The sequence below is a fragment of the Gilbertella persicaria genome, assembly GCF_025201335.1.
Source record: "Gilbertella persicaria strain CBS 190.32 chromosome Unknown B0P05scaffold_31, whole genome shotgun sequence".
In the NCBI taxonomy this organism is placed as follows: Eukaryota; Fungi; Mucoromycota; class Mucoromycetes; order Mucorales; family Choanephoraceae; genus Gilbertella; species Gilbertella persicaria.
Window position 1 is genome coordinate 240,984 of NW_026251992.1, and position 16,538 is coordinate 257,521.

Here is a 16,538-nt window from a genome sequence, read left to right on the forward strand (position 1 = left end):
TAATCAATTGGAACACCTCACCCGAAAAAAATTAGAATTGGAAGCTGCTCTAGCTAGCGCCAACATTAAAATCCGCCAATTGGAGATCCAACTGCAACAAAACTCGGATTCTAAAATGATTAGCTCCCCAGCTCCTAGAAACTTTGAAGTCCCTGCTGCATTCAATTGGACATTGGGCTCACAAGCCTCAAAGTATGCATCGGTAGCTGCACCAAATCAAAAAAGGGATCCAACACCGAGGGAGGCCCTAGAGCTCTCTGCTCGATCGGCACCAAAGACGAAATCAGCCCCAAACAAACCCAAACGAACCACTGCTAAACAACGACAAGCAGCTGCCAAGGTCTTTTCAGCACCTGTTCCATATGAATTACTATCAATTTCAGACGAAGATGGTAAATATGCACCAGCATTTAAATATGTCTATCTGCCAAATAAGTATAGAGATCGCCTCTCGACAATGCGCAATAAGCTGCACAAGCTGGGCGCTGCTTCTGGTCGTCTTTTAGATATTCACTATCCAGCAAGAGGAGTTGTTGCCGTACGCATCCATGTTGGATATTATAACGAGTTTACAAATCTCTTGGAAAAATGGAAGATTGCACCACTCCTGGATTTCAATCCTTTGGACCATCATCACCTTCGTGACCCCAAACTTCTTGAAACTTTAACCAGTGACGAGGAGCGCACAACAAAGTTGAGGGAAATCCATCAGCAACGTTTGATCCGTGCTTTGGAATACATGCGTGTACATGTTCGCAGGCCAGTGGCCCGTGATTTTGTATATAGCGGCTGGCTTACTGCGGGTATGGCTCAGTCAGCTTTTACAGATGGCACATTCCGTATAACATCCTTCCTGAACAAGGAATTTGACGCTGACGACCTAATGCAAGATCAACCTGGTGACACACCAGACAGTGATCAATAAAATGAATACTACTAATCCAAACACCTCTATGCACCCACCTACAAATTATGACTCCAATTGCGCCCCTATCTATGATTCAACTTTCATTCCTTTAACCTTCACTATATGGAATTCTACTGGCCTCCCTCGTTCAGTAATATCTGCAGTTACCAACACGTTACAGTCAAGCTCACTCTTGTTTATTACTGAAACATGGCTATTGCCCTCACTCCGATACCATACACACTGGCAGCAATATCATACCTATGCAGTACCTGTTTCGTCTACTTACCGTGGTCAAATGGGTATGTTGTGAACATATAGAATATATATGCATATGATGATCTGACACTAAATAAGTCTTCATTTACATACTAAAATATATCATAATCAATTTACATCAGAAATAGACATAAAAGAACCTCTTGTACTAAATAAGACAATGTATCTTTTAATAGATCAAGACTTATAACCGAAATCCATAATTTACATTATTTAATTAATTTAAAGTAGTCTATGATAATAGAGACTCAGTCATTTGCATGAACTCTACTACTACTTACTCCGACATCTCTTCATGTATAAATATGCTAGAATAATTTATAATCAAAAAGAACAACAATAAAAATTGTATAGAACAGTCTCAAAGTATCTACCTTTGTCTCTATATCATCTTATTATATAACTCTATTATCAAAATATCACACAACCTCAGCAGCACCAACACTAGGAACACTTTACAACTGTTTCCATCTTTGTCAAATGAAGAAACCTACTTGCGATTTACCCACGTACAAGAACTTCAAAATATCAGAGACAGATTCTAAAGCACATGCTATAAACTCTGTGTTCACTGAACTTGAGTTAGACGAATGGACGAATTTTGACACTTTGATTATGAAGGACACAATATCATTTAGCGGAGACCAATCAATAAGAAGATACAAGGCTTCATTAGCGAAGATTAGCAAACGTTTGAATCGATACCCGTATGTAAAAACCTATGCCAACCAGGTGAACCTGTATTTGCAATCTGTTGATGTTCATAAGAAGTACATGGAGAAATTTGAAGATCATTTAGAGAAAAAGGCGAAAAGACGTTTGTTGTGATGTAAGAGAGAAGATAAAAACAAAGAAGTCGATTAGAACTTGTATAGGTTTATTATCCAAAAATATATATATCTTTTTCTAGCTCTTCATTCTCTAGGTATTTATATATGAAGAGATGTCGGAGTAAGTAGTAGTAGAGTTCATGCAAATGACTGAGTCTCTATTATCATAGACTACTTTAAATTAATTAAATAATGTAAATTATGGACTTCGGTTATAAGTCTTGATCTATTAAAAGATACTTTGTCTTATTCAGTACAAGAGGTTCTTTTATGTCTATTTCTGATGTAAATTGATTATGATATATTTTTAGTATGTAATTGAAGACTTATTTAATGTCAGATCATCACAGGCTTATTACCCGACTGACGAGGTAGATTGACTGATTGATCGCGTTGTTCTTGGTATCCAAATTGCTTCTCTTTGAGTCGCTGATACAAGCGATTGTCGATTTCAGTACAAACATCCATGAGGTTATTTAATTCGGTAATTTTGTCCCTTTTAGCGAGCTCGTCCTTGATAAACGGCTTCAAATTTAAATAATATTGGGACATCAAAGCACAATCATCCCAATTTGTTTTGATGGCCAGAGCACGAAAAGCAGCAGAGTAGGTGGCACAAGAACCAGTTTGTTTCAATGCACGTATTTTGTCAACAGCGGTCTTTTCGGGGTTTGGATCTCCGAAAGCAGTGAACATGGTATGTTTGAAATAATGGTAGCTTGTCAATACAGTACTTCTTTCGTTGACAGGTTGATCCAATTGTCCGAGGTAAGGTTGAATGTAAAGAAAAGCATAACCCCCCAGATTATTGATTGCGTAAAGTATTTTAGCCTCATCCGACACAAAACGAGCAGGGTCAGAAGCAAAGATCAGAGCAAGCTGAGAGAAGAAAGTGTCACAATCACTATTTTTGCCAGTGAAAATAGGTGGATTACGCATTTTTAGTGCAGGCAAAGGAGCGTTGTTGCTGGTGTTTTCCTTACGAAAAACAACGTTGGTGTTTAAATAGTCGTGTATTTCCAGACCGAATTGGGCAATGCGTTCTTGGAGTTCAACTAAAACGTTTTGTGCGTTCGTGGTTACACGCTCGTTCAAATCTTGATTATTGGTATTAACAAGATTCTGCAGATTATCCAAATCTGTTTTGAGCAAAGACAGATAGTGGTCTAAATTTTCTAGTTGTTGAGGTAAAGCTTCCTCAAGGGCGTGAAATTTGGCGGTAATTTGCTCCATAGGGCTTGACGTTGCAGCGAAAAATATTTTTTAAGAATACAAGTGGGGTTCAAAAAGTTGGACAGATAGACAGACAGACAGACAGACAAACAGACACGTTACACAAAATTCCCAAAATAGAAATAGTGGCTCAAAATACTTGTGTAATATATGATTCTCTTTTTAGGTAACGTTGCACAAAAATTTTGTTTTTTAGTTTGACAGTAATTGTGGCTTTTACGAACGCAAGGAAATGAAACAATCGGTTGGGTACGTTGAGAATCCACGGAGTTATACGATTTCAAAGTTTTGACTATACAGGCAGAGGAGTACACAAATCGACGATCTAAGTATTCAATTTGTTTGGTCAGTTATAATGTCAGGAACAAGACAGACCGAAGAATACTTTATAGGCAAGATGAGCTTATCAATTGGCTAGAGAATATAGAGATATTTATTATACTACAAGTTGATAATATAACTGACGAAGAAGTAACTCAACGACAGAATAACTAAACTATTTATACTAATGTTGAGGTAGCGTGGAATATATGTGAGGAAGGGGCTAAGTCATAACATGACGAGGCTTGGCAATGCGTTCTACCTCATGACCTGAGGACTGAGTCATTTGTACATGGGAAAGTGGCATTGTTTGTCTTGGCATTGTTACCTTAAAACTATGCCATGGATGCTGGTAACTAGATGCTGGTAACTTGATGCTTGGAACTAAAGGTTGGAACACTGAGACAAGCGTGCTAAGGTTAACAAGGCTTGCTTGGTTCATGACAGGATCCATACTATAATACTTCAATGTATCTAGGTATGACGACCCTAGAATCTCCAAATAGCAATCGGTATCCATTGTCTTTTGAAGCACTCGAGAGGCATATCCTACTCCGGAAGATGTCATGTACCCCCACATCATCAGAGAGCCACCTCCATGCTTGAGCAATAGCTTGTAGTTATGGGGCCTCGCTTTAAACCCTTGCTGTAACCAAGTGTATGTTGCACCATCTGATCTCCAAAGATTGATCTTCGTCTCGTCGGTAAAAACGACACTCTTCCACTCATTTGCGGACCAGTTACGATATTTTAAGGCCCATTTGTATCTCTTCGAAAGGTGAGAAACTCTCAGAAAAATTTTCTTCTGCTTGAGCTTTGAGTATAATCCTACCCTTTTCATCAGAGAGACTGTTCCACTATACGTCAAAGCAATACCCTGTCCAGACAACTAAGTTTGGACTTCTTTGACATTCTTCAATGCTCCAGTTCGGATTTTTATTCGTAGCAAACAAGCCGTAAGATGACCTACTCTTGATGGTCTACCGGTACCAGTGCAAGTTTTCATTTCTGGCAACTCTTTTCTAATACGAGAAACTGTTGATTTGGCAATACCTGTTAGTTTTGAGACCTGACGAATCGATTTGCCAGATAAAAGTGCAGATTTGACATTGTTTCGTTTATCGTATGGGAGGCTGTAAGGCATGATAATAAGGAGAAAAGGTATGTATATAGAATGAAGAAAAGGGAATTTTTTTCTGAAAAGCTTGCCGCATTTATATGTAGTCGGGTAGGTTGTGCTAGAATTTGCCGAAGAATGTGGAAAACGCACGATTGAGAATGCTTATTCGCAGAAGAAAATAAGGTATTCAAGTTTTGCAGGAAATTTTTTGAAAACGCTACGTCATTTTTTACCTAAGTTGTTCAAAAATGGTATTTCTTACTAAATAGAGAAACTGAAGTAACCAGCAAAAAAATGTGCTTTTTCTGATACTAACACAAGGTCAATACGACGAAAATATATTAATTTATGCTTATAAATGAGTTTTATGGGACACTTAATGTAACCACTGTAATATAAATTATGGACTTCGGTTATACGTCTTGATCTATTAAAAGATACTTTGTCTTATTCAGTACAAGAGGTTCTTTTATGTCTATTTCTGATGTAAATTGATTATGATATATTTTTAGTATGTAAATGAAGACTTATTTAATATCAGATCATCATATGCATATAGATTCTATATGTTCACAACAACGTTCAAAGAGAAAGTTGAATAATCAAACACAGCTCAACTCAGAGGCAGAAGTATTACTTAAACAGAAAAAAAAGTTTCGCGAAATAGAGACAGCAATCACTAAATCGCATGATGTTTATGATTCCTTGGTTTCTGATGCTACCAATTGTCGTTTAACAGGAGTACAGGTAGTAGCTCTAGTTAAGACTTTAGAGGATATATAATAAAGGACTGTTACTAAATAGGAAGTATTTAGGAAGCGGAAAAAGATATCTTTATTCAAATGGAATTAATTTCATACTTAAATCAAGTCTAATTTCCTGTCCGGACCGGCCATCTTCCTTCTCTTTCTGTCTCCAGGCTTTGGTATCGTAGGAGTGAACTTACGCTTCTTATTCTTATTTCAGTTACGTAAGAACTCAGGCACTTCAATATCATCGGGCATGACAAAAAAAAGGTGCTTAGCTAGCTCAGGTTAAAGATTATATTTTGTTGTGAACATATATGAACTCATATGCATAGATCAATAAATGATGATCATGGCAAAAGACCAGATCACATCTATGGCAATTGCAATGGATCTATAGTCACTGACATTCACTCATTCTACTAGAAGTACTACATCATCCTCATAGTCAGAGATTATTAACTTAGTGACTCTGCTATTATTAATGACCCTCATAAAGTGACAGTTAGAGCTGACAAATACATTAACATTGGCATTTGACAAATATGTAATAGTTTATTCAAGTTCAGGTCAGATCATGTACTATTGGCTGAGCTGACAACTTCCTCTAAAGGCATTTCTCTTAATTGCTCCTGATCTAACAAATCAATCCGTAGTCAAGAAGCTAATCCAAAACAATATTTTGACTGAGAAGAAAAAGTATAAATACCTCGACATTTTATAGCAATTGAAAGATAACATTTTTCTTGGAGAAATAAAAACCTATACAAGTTCTAACGGACTTTCTCTGTGTTCTTACCTTTTCTCTTATTGAATATCTACTCTCTCTTCATCTCACAACATTTTTTTCCGTTAATTGCTTGGTAAATCCTACAAGATGAACAACTCTGGTAACTCTGGTAACTCTGGTAACTCTGGTAACTCTGGTAATTTTGAAAACATTACCAACCTTGATGTCTCCTCTTTGACTATTGGACCTTCTGCTGGAACATTGACTGATGCCCAGATGGATGAGTCGATTGATCAAATACTTAGTGAAGCATCAACTGTTAGCTCGGCTGCAAGTCCTGGCCAAGACTACAGAATGGTAGAAGAAAACCTCGCTATGCTGCGAAACGAAATGGCATCTACGTTGAGAGCTTTTGGCACTGCTAGGAGCCTAAATGATAGTGCCGCAGCCGATAGAGCACTCCAAGAAGTGGAGCGCATTAAATCGAGCATCCGCAGCTTAGACGAATATAAGTCTATGGTGTTGAAGATTGATGGAGCTGCAGAGCCCACCGGCTTCCAAAAGCAAAATGTTTCCTCTAGTGCTAGCGTTGGAGCTGTTTCGAGTGGCCTTTCTTTGAGTCGCCGGGATTTGCCCAAATATCAGTTACTAGCCAACTCACATAGACCCTTTCCTAACGAAGAGGCTTTTGAGTCGGATGAGCACTTTCTACGTACCTTTGAGAATGTGGTATACTCTTCCTCACAGGATATTGAAGCCGTGTGGAAAAGATACATTCCATTGTGTCTTCCGTATGGAGCGGATGCCTGGGCCCAGACTAACTTGAAGCGCTGCGGATCCTGGACTGAAGCAAGAGAAGCATTTAAAAAGCACTTTGGTTCGAAGTTCAAGACTAGGGAGTATAACACTCAGGTGTTTACTATGACCATGAAGAACGATGAACCCATTGGCACATACACCAATCGCTTTCTTCAAACTGTTTACAATGCTGGCATACCGAAGGATGATCCTCGAGTAGCTGATCGTTTTCTTGCTTCTCTGACTGCTCCTGTACAGACTTTGACACGTCTGGCGTGTATGAATACGTTGGGTAGACAGACAGAAGATTCTTCGAGTTGGACTGTGGAAAACATAGCCGATGTCGCAAGAGATGTGTTGGGTGATGATGCGTCCAAATATACTACGTCTACTTCCTTGTTGCCTGGTGTGGCAGGGCTGAGTCATGCTGTTGGTGTGAACCCTTTGGGTCATGCTAAGAGACATGCTAGAACGATAAGAACGCAGGTTGATCGCTCTGCACCTTACAATAAACCTGGCACCAGCAAATCATACTTTTGCAAGATGCATGGGCAAAATAGCACTCATACCACGGATAAGTGCTATACCATAAGCAAGAATAAAAACAAAGAAAAGGAGAAGGCAACTATCTCTCGACAACGTGACAATCCTTGCAGATTTTGCGATGAACCTTGGATTCCCGGTCACAGTTGTACAAGAAGAAATGTCTTGGCTTTGACAGCTGCAAAGACCAATGATGATAAAAATAAAGACAATGACAATGACAAAAAAGAAACAGACGATGATACTGAAATGATCACGGATGATTGCTTTGACTGTAAGTACACAAACGAGATCAAAGCGAAAGATGCTTTACATAAAGACACTTTTGACTTATTGACACCTATTATTATAGAAAACCACAAGATGATGGCAAAGGTTGATACCGGAAGCACACATACTTTTATAAAGTTAGACTCGCTTAGAGCTAAATTAAATATAAACAAAATAAACAAAAATATTAGTGGTTTCTTTAATTGCTTGTCTAAAGACAATAAAATTTCTCGTATTGGTATTACAGATCCTTTGACTGTAAAATATACAAATGGAATCATTTTTAAGCACCAATTTGAAGTCATAGATTTCAATGATAGCTTTGACTTTGACATTCTTCTTGGTACGGACATTATGAGTAAACTGGGTATTGCACTTACAGGTGTTGCATACAATTTAGAAAATGATAGTGTTGATCCAAATGATAAAGACTCTATTTTTTCTAATGCAAACATCGTAACAACTGATACACCTGAACCTGATAATTCACCTGCTGGATCTGCTGAGGAGGTTGCACAGTTTATGGCTTCCATCCAAGATGCTATTGATGAAAATCAAAAGATACCAGTAGAGTCATTTTGTCCTATTCCAGAATCCATTATCAAGTTGCCCACACCTGAAGGAGCAACCGCTTATCGTCGTCAGTACAGCATCCCGCATACATTGAGGCCTGTCCTAGATGAACAGATAAATGAATGGCTTAGAACAAAAACAATAGAGAAGTGTGGTGTCAATACTTCTTTTAATAGCCCGGTGTTACTTGTACCTAAAAAGAACAAACAGGGTGAAATTGTCAGCCATCGAGCTTGTTTGGATGTTAGACTTTTAAATAAGATCTTACCACCAACATATAACTTTGAAGTGCCACTGGTGAGAAACATTTTTGAAAACTTAAGAGGCAAGAAGATTTTCTCAACTCTTGATCTCTCTAATGCATATCATCGCTTTAAAATCCATCCTCCAGATGCGCATAAATTAACATTTTCTCATAATGGACAGCAATACTGCTTCATCAAGGGATGCTTTGGACTAAAGAGCCTAACTTCTCAATTCTGTAAGGTTATGGCCATTTTGTTTGAGGGTATGGATTGCGTTCAATCTTTTGTTGATGATTGTATCGTGGCCAGTGAAACACCCGAGCAACATGCCAAAGATGTCAAAATGGTGATAGACAGATTGATACAAGCCAAATTGATTTTGAATCCAAAGAAATGTGTTTGGTTTCAGCAGTCAGTTAGGATGCTTGGATTTGTGGTCAATGCAGATGGGATTATGGTTGATAAAGCCAAACTCACTAACGTTGAATCATGGCCAGTACCAAAGACAGCGAAACACATTCAACAGTTCATGGGGTTAATCAATTATTTTAGAGAATTTGTACCGATGATCTCTACTGTTGCTGAGCCTTTGACTAGATTAAGCCATGCAAAGAACGTAGAAGAGCTGTGGTCTGATGAGCAAACTAAGAGCTTTAATGCCTTGAAAGCCATCTTGCACTCAAATATGCTTTTGCATTATCCTGATTTCACCAAAGAATTCTTTGTTGCCTCTGATGCTTCTCAGTATGGTATATCCGCTGTATTATTTCAGAGAGATGATAAGGGTAGAGACAAATATATTAGTTTTGTGTCCAATGCTCTATCACCCTCACAACGCAGATGGAGTGCTACTCGTCGTGAGTTATATGGTGTTCTGATGGCTTTTCGTCGCTTCCATCAATATATTTGGGGACGCAGATTTACATTGCACACAGATCACAAAGCATTGATTTATATGCATACTCAACGAGATTGCAACAATATGATGTTGAATTGGTACGAAGAAATTCTGACTTATGACTTTGATGCTGTGCATATTCCTGGTATCCTTCTTAAATTGCCAGATTTGTTGAGTCGTTTGTATTCCCCTCTCGACCAATTCGAAGGTGATCACAAACTGGTAGGGGGTAGCACTGGCAATCGAAAGCGAAATGTACAAGCTGCCAAAATAAAAAGAGTTGCTATTTGCAGGAAGAAATATAGCAGAGATAAAAACCTGCATGTTCTTACCACGCAGCTGGTTGAGCAGACTAAAGAACCACTTGATTATTTTACACCGCCTGAGACTGAAAGAGAAAAGCTCTTGCGTGATGCACATACTTTTGGACACTTTGGCAGCCATGCTATTGTGCGTGAACTACACTCTCAAGGACTTCATTGGACAAATATGTATCAAGAAGCCAAGGAACTAGTAAGTTCATGTCCTGAGTGCCAAAAGCATAATATAGCAAAAAGAGGTTACCATCCACTGACAAGCATTATTGCATTGCGACCCTTTGATCATGTATCTGTTGATTCTGCAGGTCCTTTTCCTGTAACTGAAAATGGGAATACTGAAATCTTGGTCTTGACTGATATTTGTTCAAAATATATTATTGTCAGAGCACTTAAGAACCAACAATCAGATACCATTGCTCATACATTGATGCAGATCTTTGGAGACTATGGATTTCCTCGTATCCTACAATCCGACAATGGTAGAGCATACCATAACTTGTTACTTGAATCTATTTCGAAAAAGCTCGGCATTGATCGAAGGTACTCCACTCCCTACCATCCTAGAGGAAATGGAAGTGCTGAATCCAGTGTAAAAACTGTTGAAAACACACTGAGAAAGATGTGTCAATCGAATAGCAAAGACTGGGATTACTACTTACCAGTAGTCCAGCTTTCTATCAACAACGCTATCAAGAATAAGACGTTGAGTTCACCCTTCTCATTGATGTTTGCACGCAGAGTCGGCTTACCTAAAAATTATGAAGAAAAGAACAAATATCCACTTCCTAGAGATATGATGACGCGTGATGATCTTGAGCAGCGCATTGATCACATGGAGAAGATTGTCTTTCCCGCTATCTTTGAAAGAACTCAAAAGATAAATGAGGAATATAATAAGAGGTTCAATACAAAGAACATACTTGTTGATATTGAACCCGGAACACATGTTATGGTAAGACTGCAAAAGAGACCGAGTAAACTGTCTCCATTATATGAAGGCCCCTATACTGTTGTAAGAAGAAACAAAGGTGGCTCATATGAATTAAAAGACGAGCAAAATGAATTATTGCATCGTAATTATACACCATCAGAACTGAAGATTGTGACCATTGACGAATCAACCATTGAAGAAGAATACTTTGAAGTAGAAGATATTCGTGATCATCGTGGCAAGCCAGGAAGACGAGAGTACTTGGTTAAATGGACTGGTTTTGGTGAAAGAGCTAACACTTGGGAGCCTGCATCTAGTTTCCAAGATCCTACAATCATCAATCGCTACTGGGATAAAGTTGAAAAACTAAAAAGATTAGAGCATGAACGCATTGAATCAAAATCAAGCGATAGATCTGCATCTAACAAAGAGAATAAGAATGGTGTACTACACAAGACAGGAACAAAGAGAAGAAACCATCCTACTAGACAAAGTAGAGAGGAATTATCCACAAATGGAAGAGCTAGCAAAAGAATTAAATGCTAAGTGACATGAAAGAGAAGAAGACTATTTTCCTTTTGAAGAACACAAATTGCATAGACTCTAAACCATTTTTATGTCAAGTAAAGTTATATCAAGCCTAGATGTTCACATTGTAAGAAGCCGTTTACAACTATCAAAGATGAGTTGACTCTGGAGGAGGGTAATGTTGTGAACATATATGAACTCATATGCATAGATCAATAAATGATGATCATGGCAAAAGACCAGATCACATCTATGGCAATTGCAATGGATCTATAGTCACTGACATTCACTCATTCTACTAGAAGTACTACATCATCCTCATAGTCAGAGATTATTAACTTAGTGACTCTGCTATTATTAATGACCCTCATAAAGTGACAGTTAGAGCTGACAAATACATTAACATTGGCATTTGACAAATATGTAATAGTTTATTCAAGTTCAGGTCAGATCATGTACTATTGGCTGAGCTGACAACTTCCTCTAAAGGCATTTCTCTTAATTGCTCCTGATCTAACAAATCAATCCGTAGTCAAGAAGCTAATCCAAAACAATATTTTGACTGAGAAGAAAAAGTATAAATACCTCGACATTTTATAGCAATTGAAAGATAACATTTTTCTTGGAGAAATAAAAACCTATACAAGTTCTAACGGACTTTCTCTGTGTTCTTACCTTTTCTCTTATTGAATATCTACTCTCTCTTCATCTCACAACATATTTTATTAATAAACAATTTTATGGGCTACTCTATGGAGCATAATGCCAAATTGTATGAACAGTTTTTACAAAAGAGAAAAAGGAGAGAGAGTGAAAAAAACCTGACAGAAAGCAGACAACAGGAAAAAAAAGTAAAAGAGAAAAGAAACAGAGACAGAAAGAGTATTGTATATTTGCATGATTCCAAAGGCATGACCAACGGCTGGGAACTTTGATAATCACTTACCACCGTGGCAGCGCAGAGGAAAGACATGACAAAAATAGTTCGTCTATGACGAGACCAGAGGAGGGAGCCAACGATCACCAGGATCTTGATCAGGACGGATATTTGCAAGAGGATGCACAAGTACATCAATTGCATAGAGTAACTGAAGCAGCGCCGACCAAAAGGGAGGAGGACCAGAGGAAGCCTTAGTTGGCAGTTGATTCAGAGCATAATCAAGACGATGAACACCAGCAGGAGCAATAGGTAGTGCATCCCATAATGCTGGGTCAAGCGCCTGACATGACAAAAAGTGTTCACGGGAGACAAAAGCACCAGAGAGACAAGGACATTCTTCACGCATATTCGCAAAGCGACCAAGACGCCAACGCACCAAGCGACTACGAGAAGTACGAAGCATGGGCAGGTAAAGAATTGGATCCGGCTTAGACGTACAAGGACGACAAGCACGGAGAAGGACGGAACGACCACGAGCCGCATGTCGCACCATCTGGCGGTCAAATTGGCTCTGCCATTGTCGTCTAAAGTGAGTGCGAAGTTCAGCATTAGAGACGGGCTGTGGGTCCGGTCACTATGGCGGATTAGTTGTTTGACTTTACTAATATTGTTCGCAAAACAAACAAGAAAAAGTAACTTTTTTGCTAATGTTGTTCGAAATGTCAACAACTTTTATTTTATTTTTCTAAAAAGCAAGTCATATCATTCAAAATCATTAATTTTATTGTTTGTGGGGAACAAACTTGTTCGTTTTGTCAACAATAAAAGTTATGAGGCGACAAGTACTGCGACAATAATAGTAGCTTTATGAGTAAAAAAATTACTTATTTTTTTTTTTACAAGTACAATAATACTGATAATGTTTCTTATAAAAAACCAAAAAAAAAGGGTTTGCACAAGGCAATACGTTGATGCACTCCTAAGAGTTTGACATGAGACTCATCTAAAAAGGGTATATTGAGTTATGTTGAATATTTAGTAATTGTTTAGGTTTTTTTTAGCAAAAATAACTTTTTGGTTTTTCTTGCAATTGTCTTTCTGTCTTACAAATATGAGCCAAACGACTATTTACAAAATCACTCAAATGCAACAACAAGTTTCCCAACTCGAACAAAAAATCGAAACACAGACTCAAATACGTAAGGGATTGATGCATTTATTAGCACCCTCTTTTGCTCAAAGTGATAGTAATGAGATCAACAGTGAAGTTCTTGAAGCAGCTAAGCAAGGTAAAAAAAAACAAGCTATTTCTCTAAGATATGTATAAACTTTTATTTCTTCCTGAAAAATGCAGCAAGAGAAGGCGGTATTGTCAATTCTCTTAATCTAAACTTGATGGGCTTTTGAGACATTCCTAGAGTACTTGAGGAAGAAAAAAAAGCATTCGGCTCTCATGGAAAACATAGATATGTTACGCCACGGCTGCGTTTGCTTGCCCTGATCAACTTATTCAAGAAAGAAAGAAATATGACTGATCTCTTAATTGATGATAAAGTGAATGAGAATGACTACAGGATCCTCAGAACAATCGCAAAAAATACCCACGATGAAATGGAGTTAGAGCTGCTGAAAGCTTTAAAGAGAAATGACAAAGCAGCTGTGTTGCCTTTATGGTCTGAAGTGTCTTCTGCTCTAATCGCAAAATACACATTTAAGCTTGAAAGCAATGCAGCTACTCATGGCTTTCATCTTCAAAGATTTCAGCATTCATGGGCAGCCGGTCTATTGCTCTTCGAAACACAAAAGCACAGAAGTAATAGAGCAAGAAATAAGGCTTCTGTTGTTGAAAGAGAGAATAACTCTAGGATCAGGTATAACAAACGCAAAACATGCATTCAATGAAATTTTAAAATGCCTAAGATGAATCAAAATTATACAGTGAAAACCAAGTTAGTGTTGAATCTCTTCGAAATGAAAAGCCTTCTTTAGAGTACGCAAACCTATATTGTGGTGATAAATTTGAGGATTCTGAAGATGACATCTTTTCGGAATGGAAAACAACTGTCGTCCTTGTTCTCCTTCTCCACCTCTTCCACCTTCTCAACCTAAGAAAAGGGGCAAACGCAATGAAGACAAAAGCCAATCAGCCAAGTCTAAGCGTACAAGAAGAAGTAACAAAAAATAGTCACGACCTTAAATAATAAAACAATTTTTTTTCTATCACCTTCTCTTAAAACGTTTATGTTATAGATAAAGTTCACAGCTCCTGAATTCAGCCTACATCCAGAAGCTTAAACTCTCTGAAACCTTATGATTGCATAACATTGACTCATGGTCTTACTCATCTTAAGAATTAGACAGTACTTCCAGCGCTTTTTTAACAATCTGAAGAATTGCTGCGCTCCTCTTTGATTGGTATGGAAGAACGCCTTTTCCGCAGTGAAGTTTTTTTTCTCTAACATAGCCATAGACAGAAATTGATATACTACTGGGCCTTTATATAGATAAAAAACAAAAGTCGAAACCAGAGTTAGAGTGTAAGTAAACATATAAGAGCTACTTGTTTCTTTTTGTTCCAAGTTTTGACATGGAATGTCACATCGCCTGGTCCCGGTACTGGTGAGTGTTGTTTTGGAAAAGAGTTTTGACATTGCCTTGTTCTAATTTAATTAGTTTGTTTGTTCTATATGTTTAGATGAGATTAGTGTGCTTCCATTTAAAATCAAAGTATGTTTAATCTGTAGATGGCTCTATTTTTGTCACTTGAAAGCTAACGTAGCGCCTTTTATTTTCTAGATTCCAAAACAAGTTCTTGCTGTCTCTTGATTTATAGTAAGTCTGATATGTTATTACACACCTTCAATATACTCAAAACTAACTTTTTTTTTCAAAAAAGAATGCCCTCCTAAAGGAATTGACTATTTATCCGTACAAGACATGCACTTTGTCAGGTAAGTTTGATGGATAGCAAGATGGTGGTTTTTTTCTTTTTTTTATTAAAAAAACCATATACTACATACAAATTATTTTCTGTGTCTATCAGTGTTGTCTCAATTCCGAATGACAAAACGAATTGCTCATTTAACACTCTTGCCTCGCTTGTATATTTCTGTTTTCATTAGATTCAAGTAGTGCTTCTTTTCTTTTAGTATTTCTTAGTAAAAGTATCGTTTTTTTCATTTATAATAAGCGTCTAATTTCTAATAATCCTAAAAAAACAAGTGACATTACGAACAATGTTGGTAACTAAAGCGCCAAAACACTTGGTTGTTTTGTAGCCAAAGTTGTTCCAGAAGTAAACAAGTTATTGCTGTTTTGTTGCTAATATTGTTCGAAAAGCGAACAATAAATTTAGTTGTTTTGTTACTAAAGTTGTTCGAAAAGCGTACAAATAATTTGGTAACATTTCGAACAACTTTGTACGTTGAAAAATTGATGCCAGCTATTTCTCAAACAACCATTTTGCTGTAAAAATTGGTAACTTTGCGAACAAAAATTGTACGTTTTGTAACTAACTTTTCCGCCATAGTGGGTAGTGAACGGTACAAGACATTCTGTTGAAGAAGCTTGACCAGGCGAGGGTACCGTAGTTGATCACGCAAAAGCACTATCAAGCAGTCATCAGGGAGGTATTGTACACGCAAAGCAAATTTGGTGACAAGGATGTTGTACCTATGATTCATGGCAGGAAGACAGGTGAGGTGTTTTGCAACTTGAAACCAAGAGCCACCAACAAACATACGGACCAGGCGATTCTGCAGATCATCTAGGTGTGTCATGTCTGCCGAAGCAAGACGGGATATAGCCAAACCATACTCTATCTTGGGACGAATAAAGCAGGCATACAGCCGAGAGGACAAAAGAAGTGAGAAACCATTGCGGTGAACACCGACAGAGGTTAGCAGAGCCATGGTCTTGATGGCCTTAGCAGATCTCAAAGAGATGATGCCAGGTCCATGGATGCCTTTTTCTCGAAAGGGTACACCAAGATAGATGAACTCGTCCACGAGGGGCAGAGATTCGCCATACAATGTCAATCGAGGGCCATCACAAGGTGAGTTTAGAACTGCACACTTGGCCGGACTCCAACGATATCCAAGGGAGCAAGAATGCTCAGCAGCAAGGTTCAACATATGCTGGACTTGACTACGAGAGCCGAAGATCGCAACATCATCCGCAAAAAGAAGACAATTCAGAGGAATTGCATCAGACATACCAGGAGGACATACCAAAGTAGTACCAGCCGTAGCAGCAGAACGAAGGAGAGAAGGAAGAGAGTTAATGTACAAAGAGTACAAGTGCGGAGAGAGAACAGAACCTTGCAGAACACCCGTGACAGGCTGAAAGGGAGTAGAAGAGTGGTTGGCTATCAGCACAGATACTTGT

General features: G+C 38.1%; 2 protein-coding genes across 2 annotated transcripts; both read left to right on the plus strand.

The window, feature by feature from the left end:
• Positions 1 to 409: 409 nt before the first annotated feature.
• On the plus strand, positions 410 to 799 carry B0P05DRAFT_447791 (uncharacterized protein; the record flags this gene model as incomplete). The annotated part of the gene is made up of 1 exon (XM_051573834.1): positions 410 to 799. A coding segment is annotated over one exon (390 nt), but the record flags the coding sequence as incomplete, so codon positions are not given.
• A 12,424-nt stretch (positions 800 to 13,223) lies between these two features.
• Positions 13,224 to 14,447, plus strand: B0P05DRAFT_619382 (uncharacterized protein; the record flags this gene model as incomplete). The annotated part of the gene is made up of 4 exons (XM_051583427.1): positions 13,224 to 13,441; positions 13,561 to 14,023; positions 14,092 to 14,323; positions 14,403 to 14,447. The coding sequence occupies exons 1-4, from the start codon at positions 13,264 to 13,266 to the stop codon at positions 14,445 to 14,447; spliced, it is 918 nt and encodes a 305-aa protein (XP_051432979.1). The 5' UTR covers positions 13,224 to 13,263.
• Between the last annotated feature and the right edge of the window lie 2,091 nt (positions 14,448 to 16,538).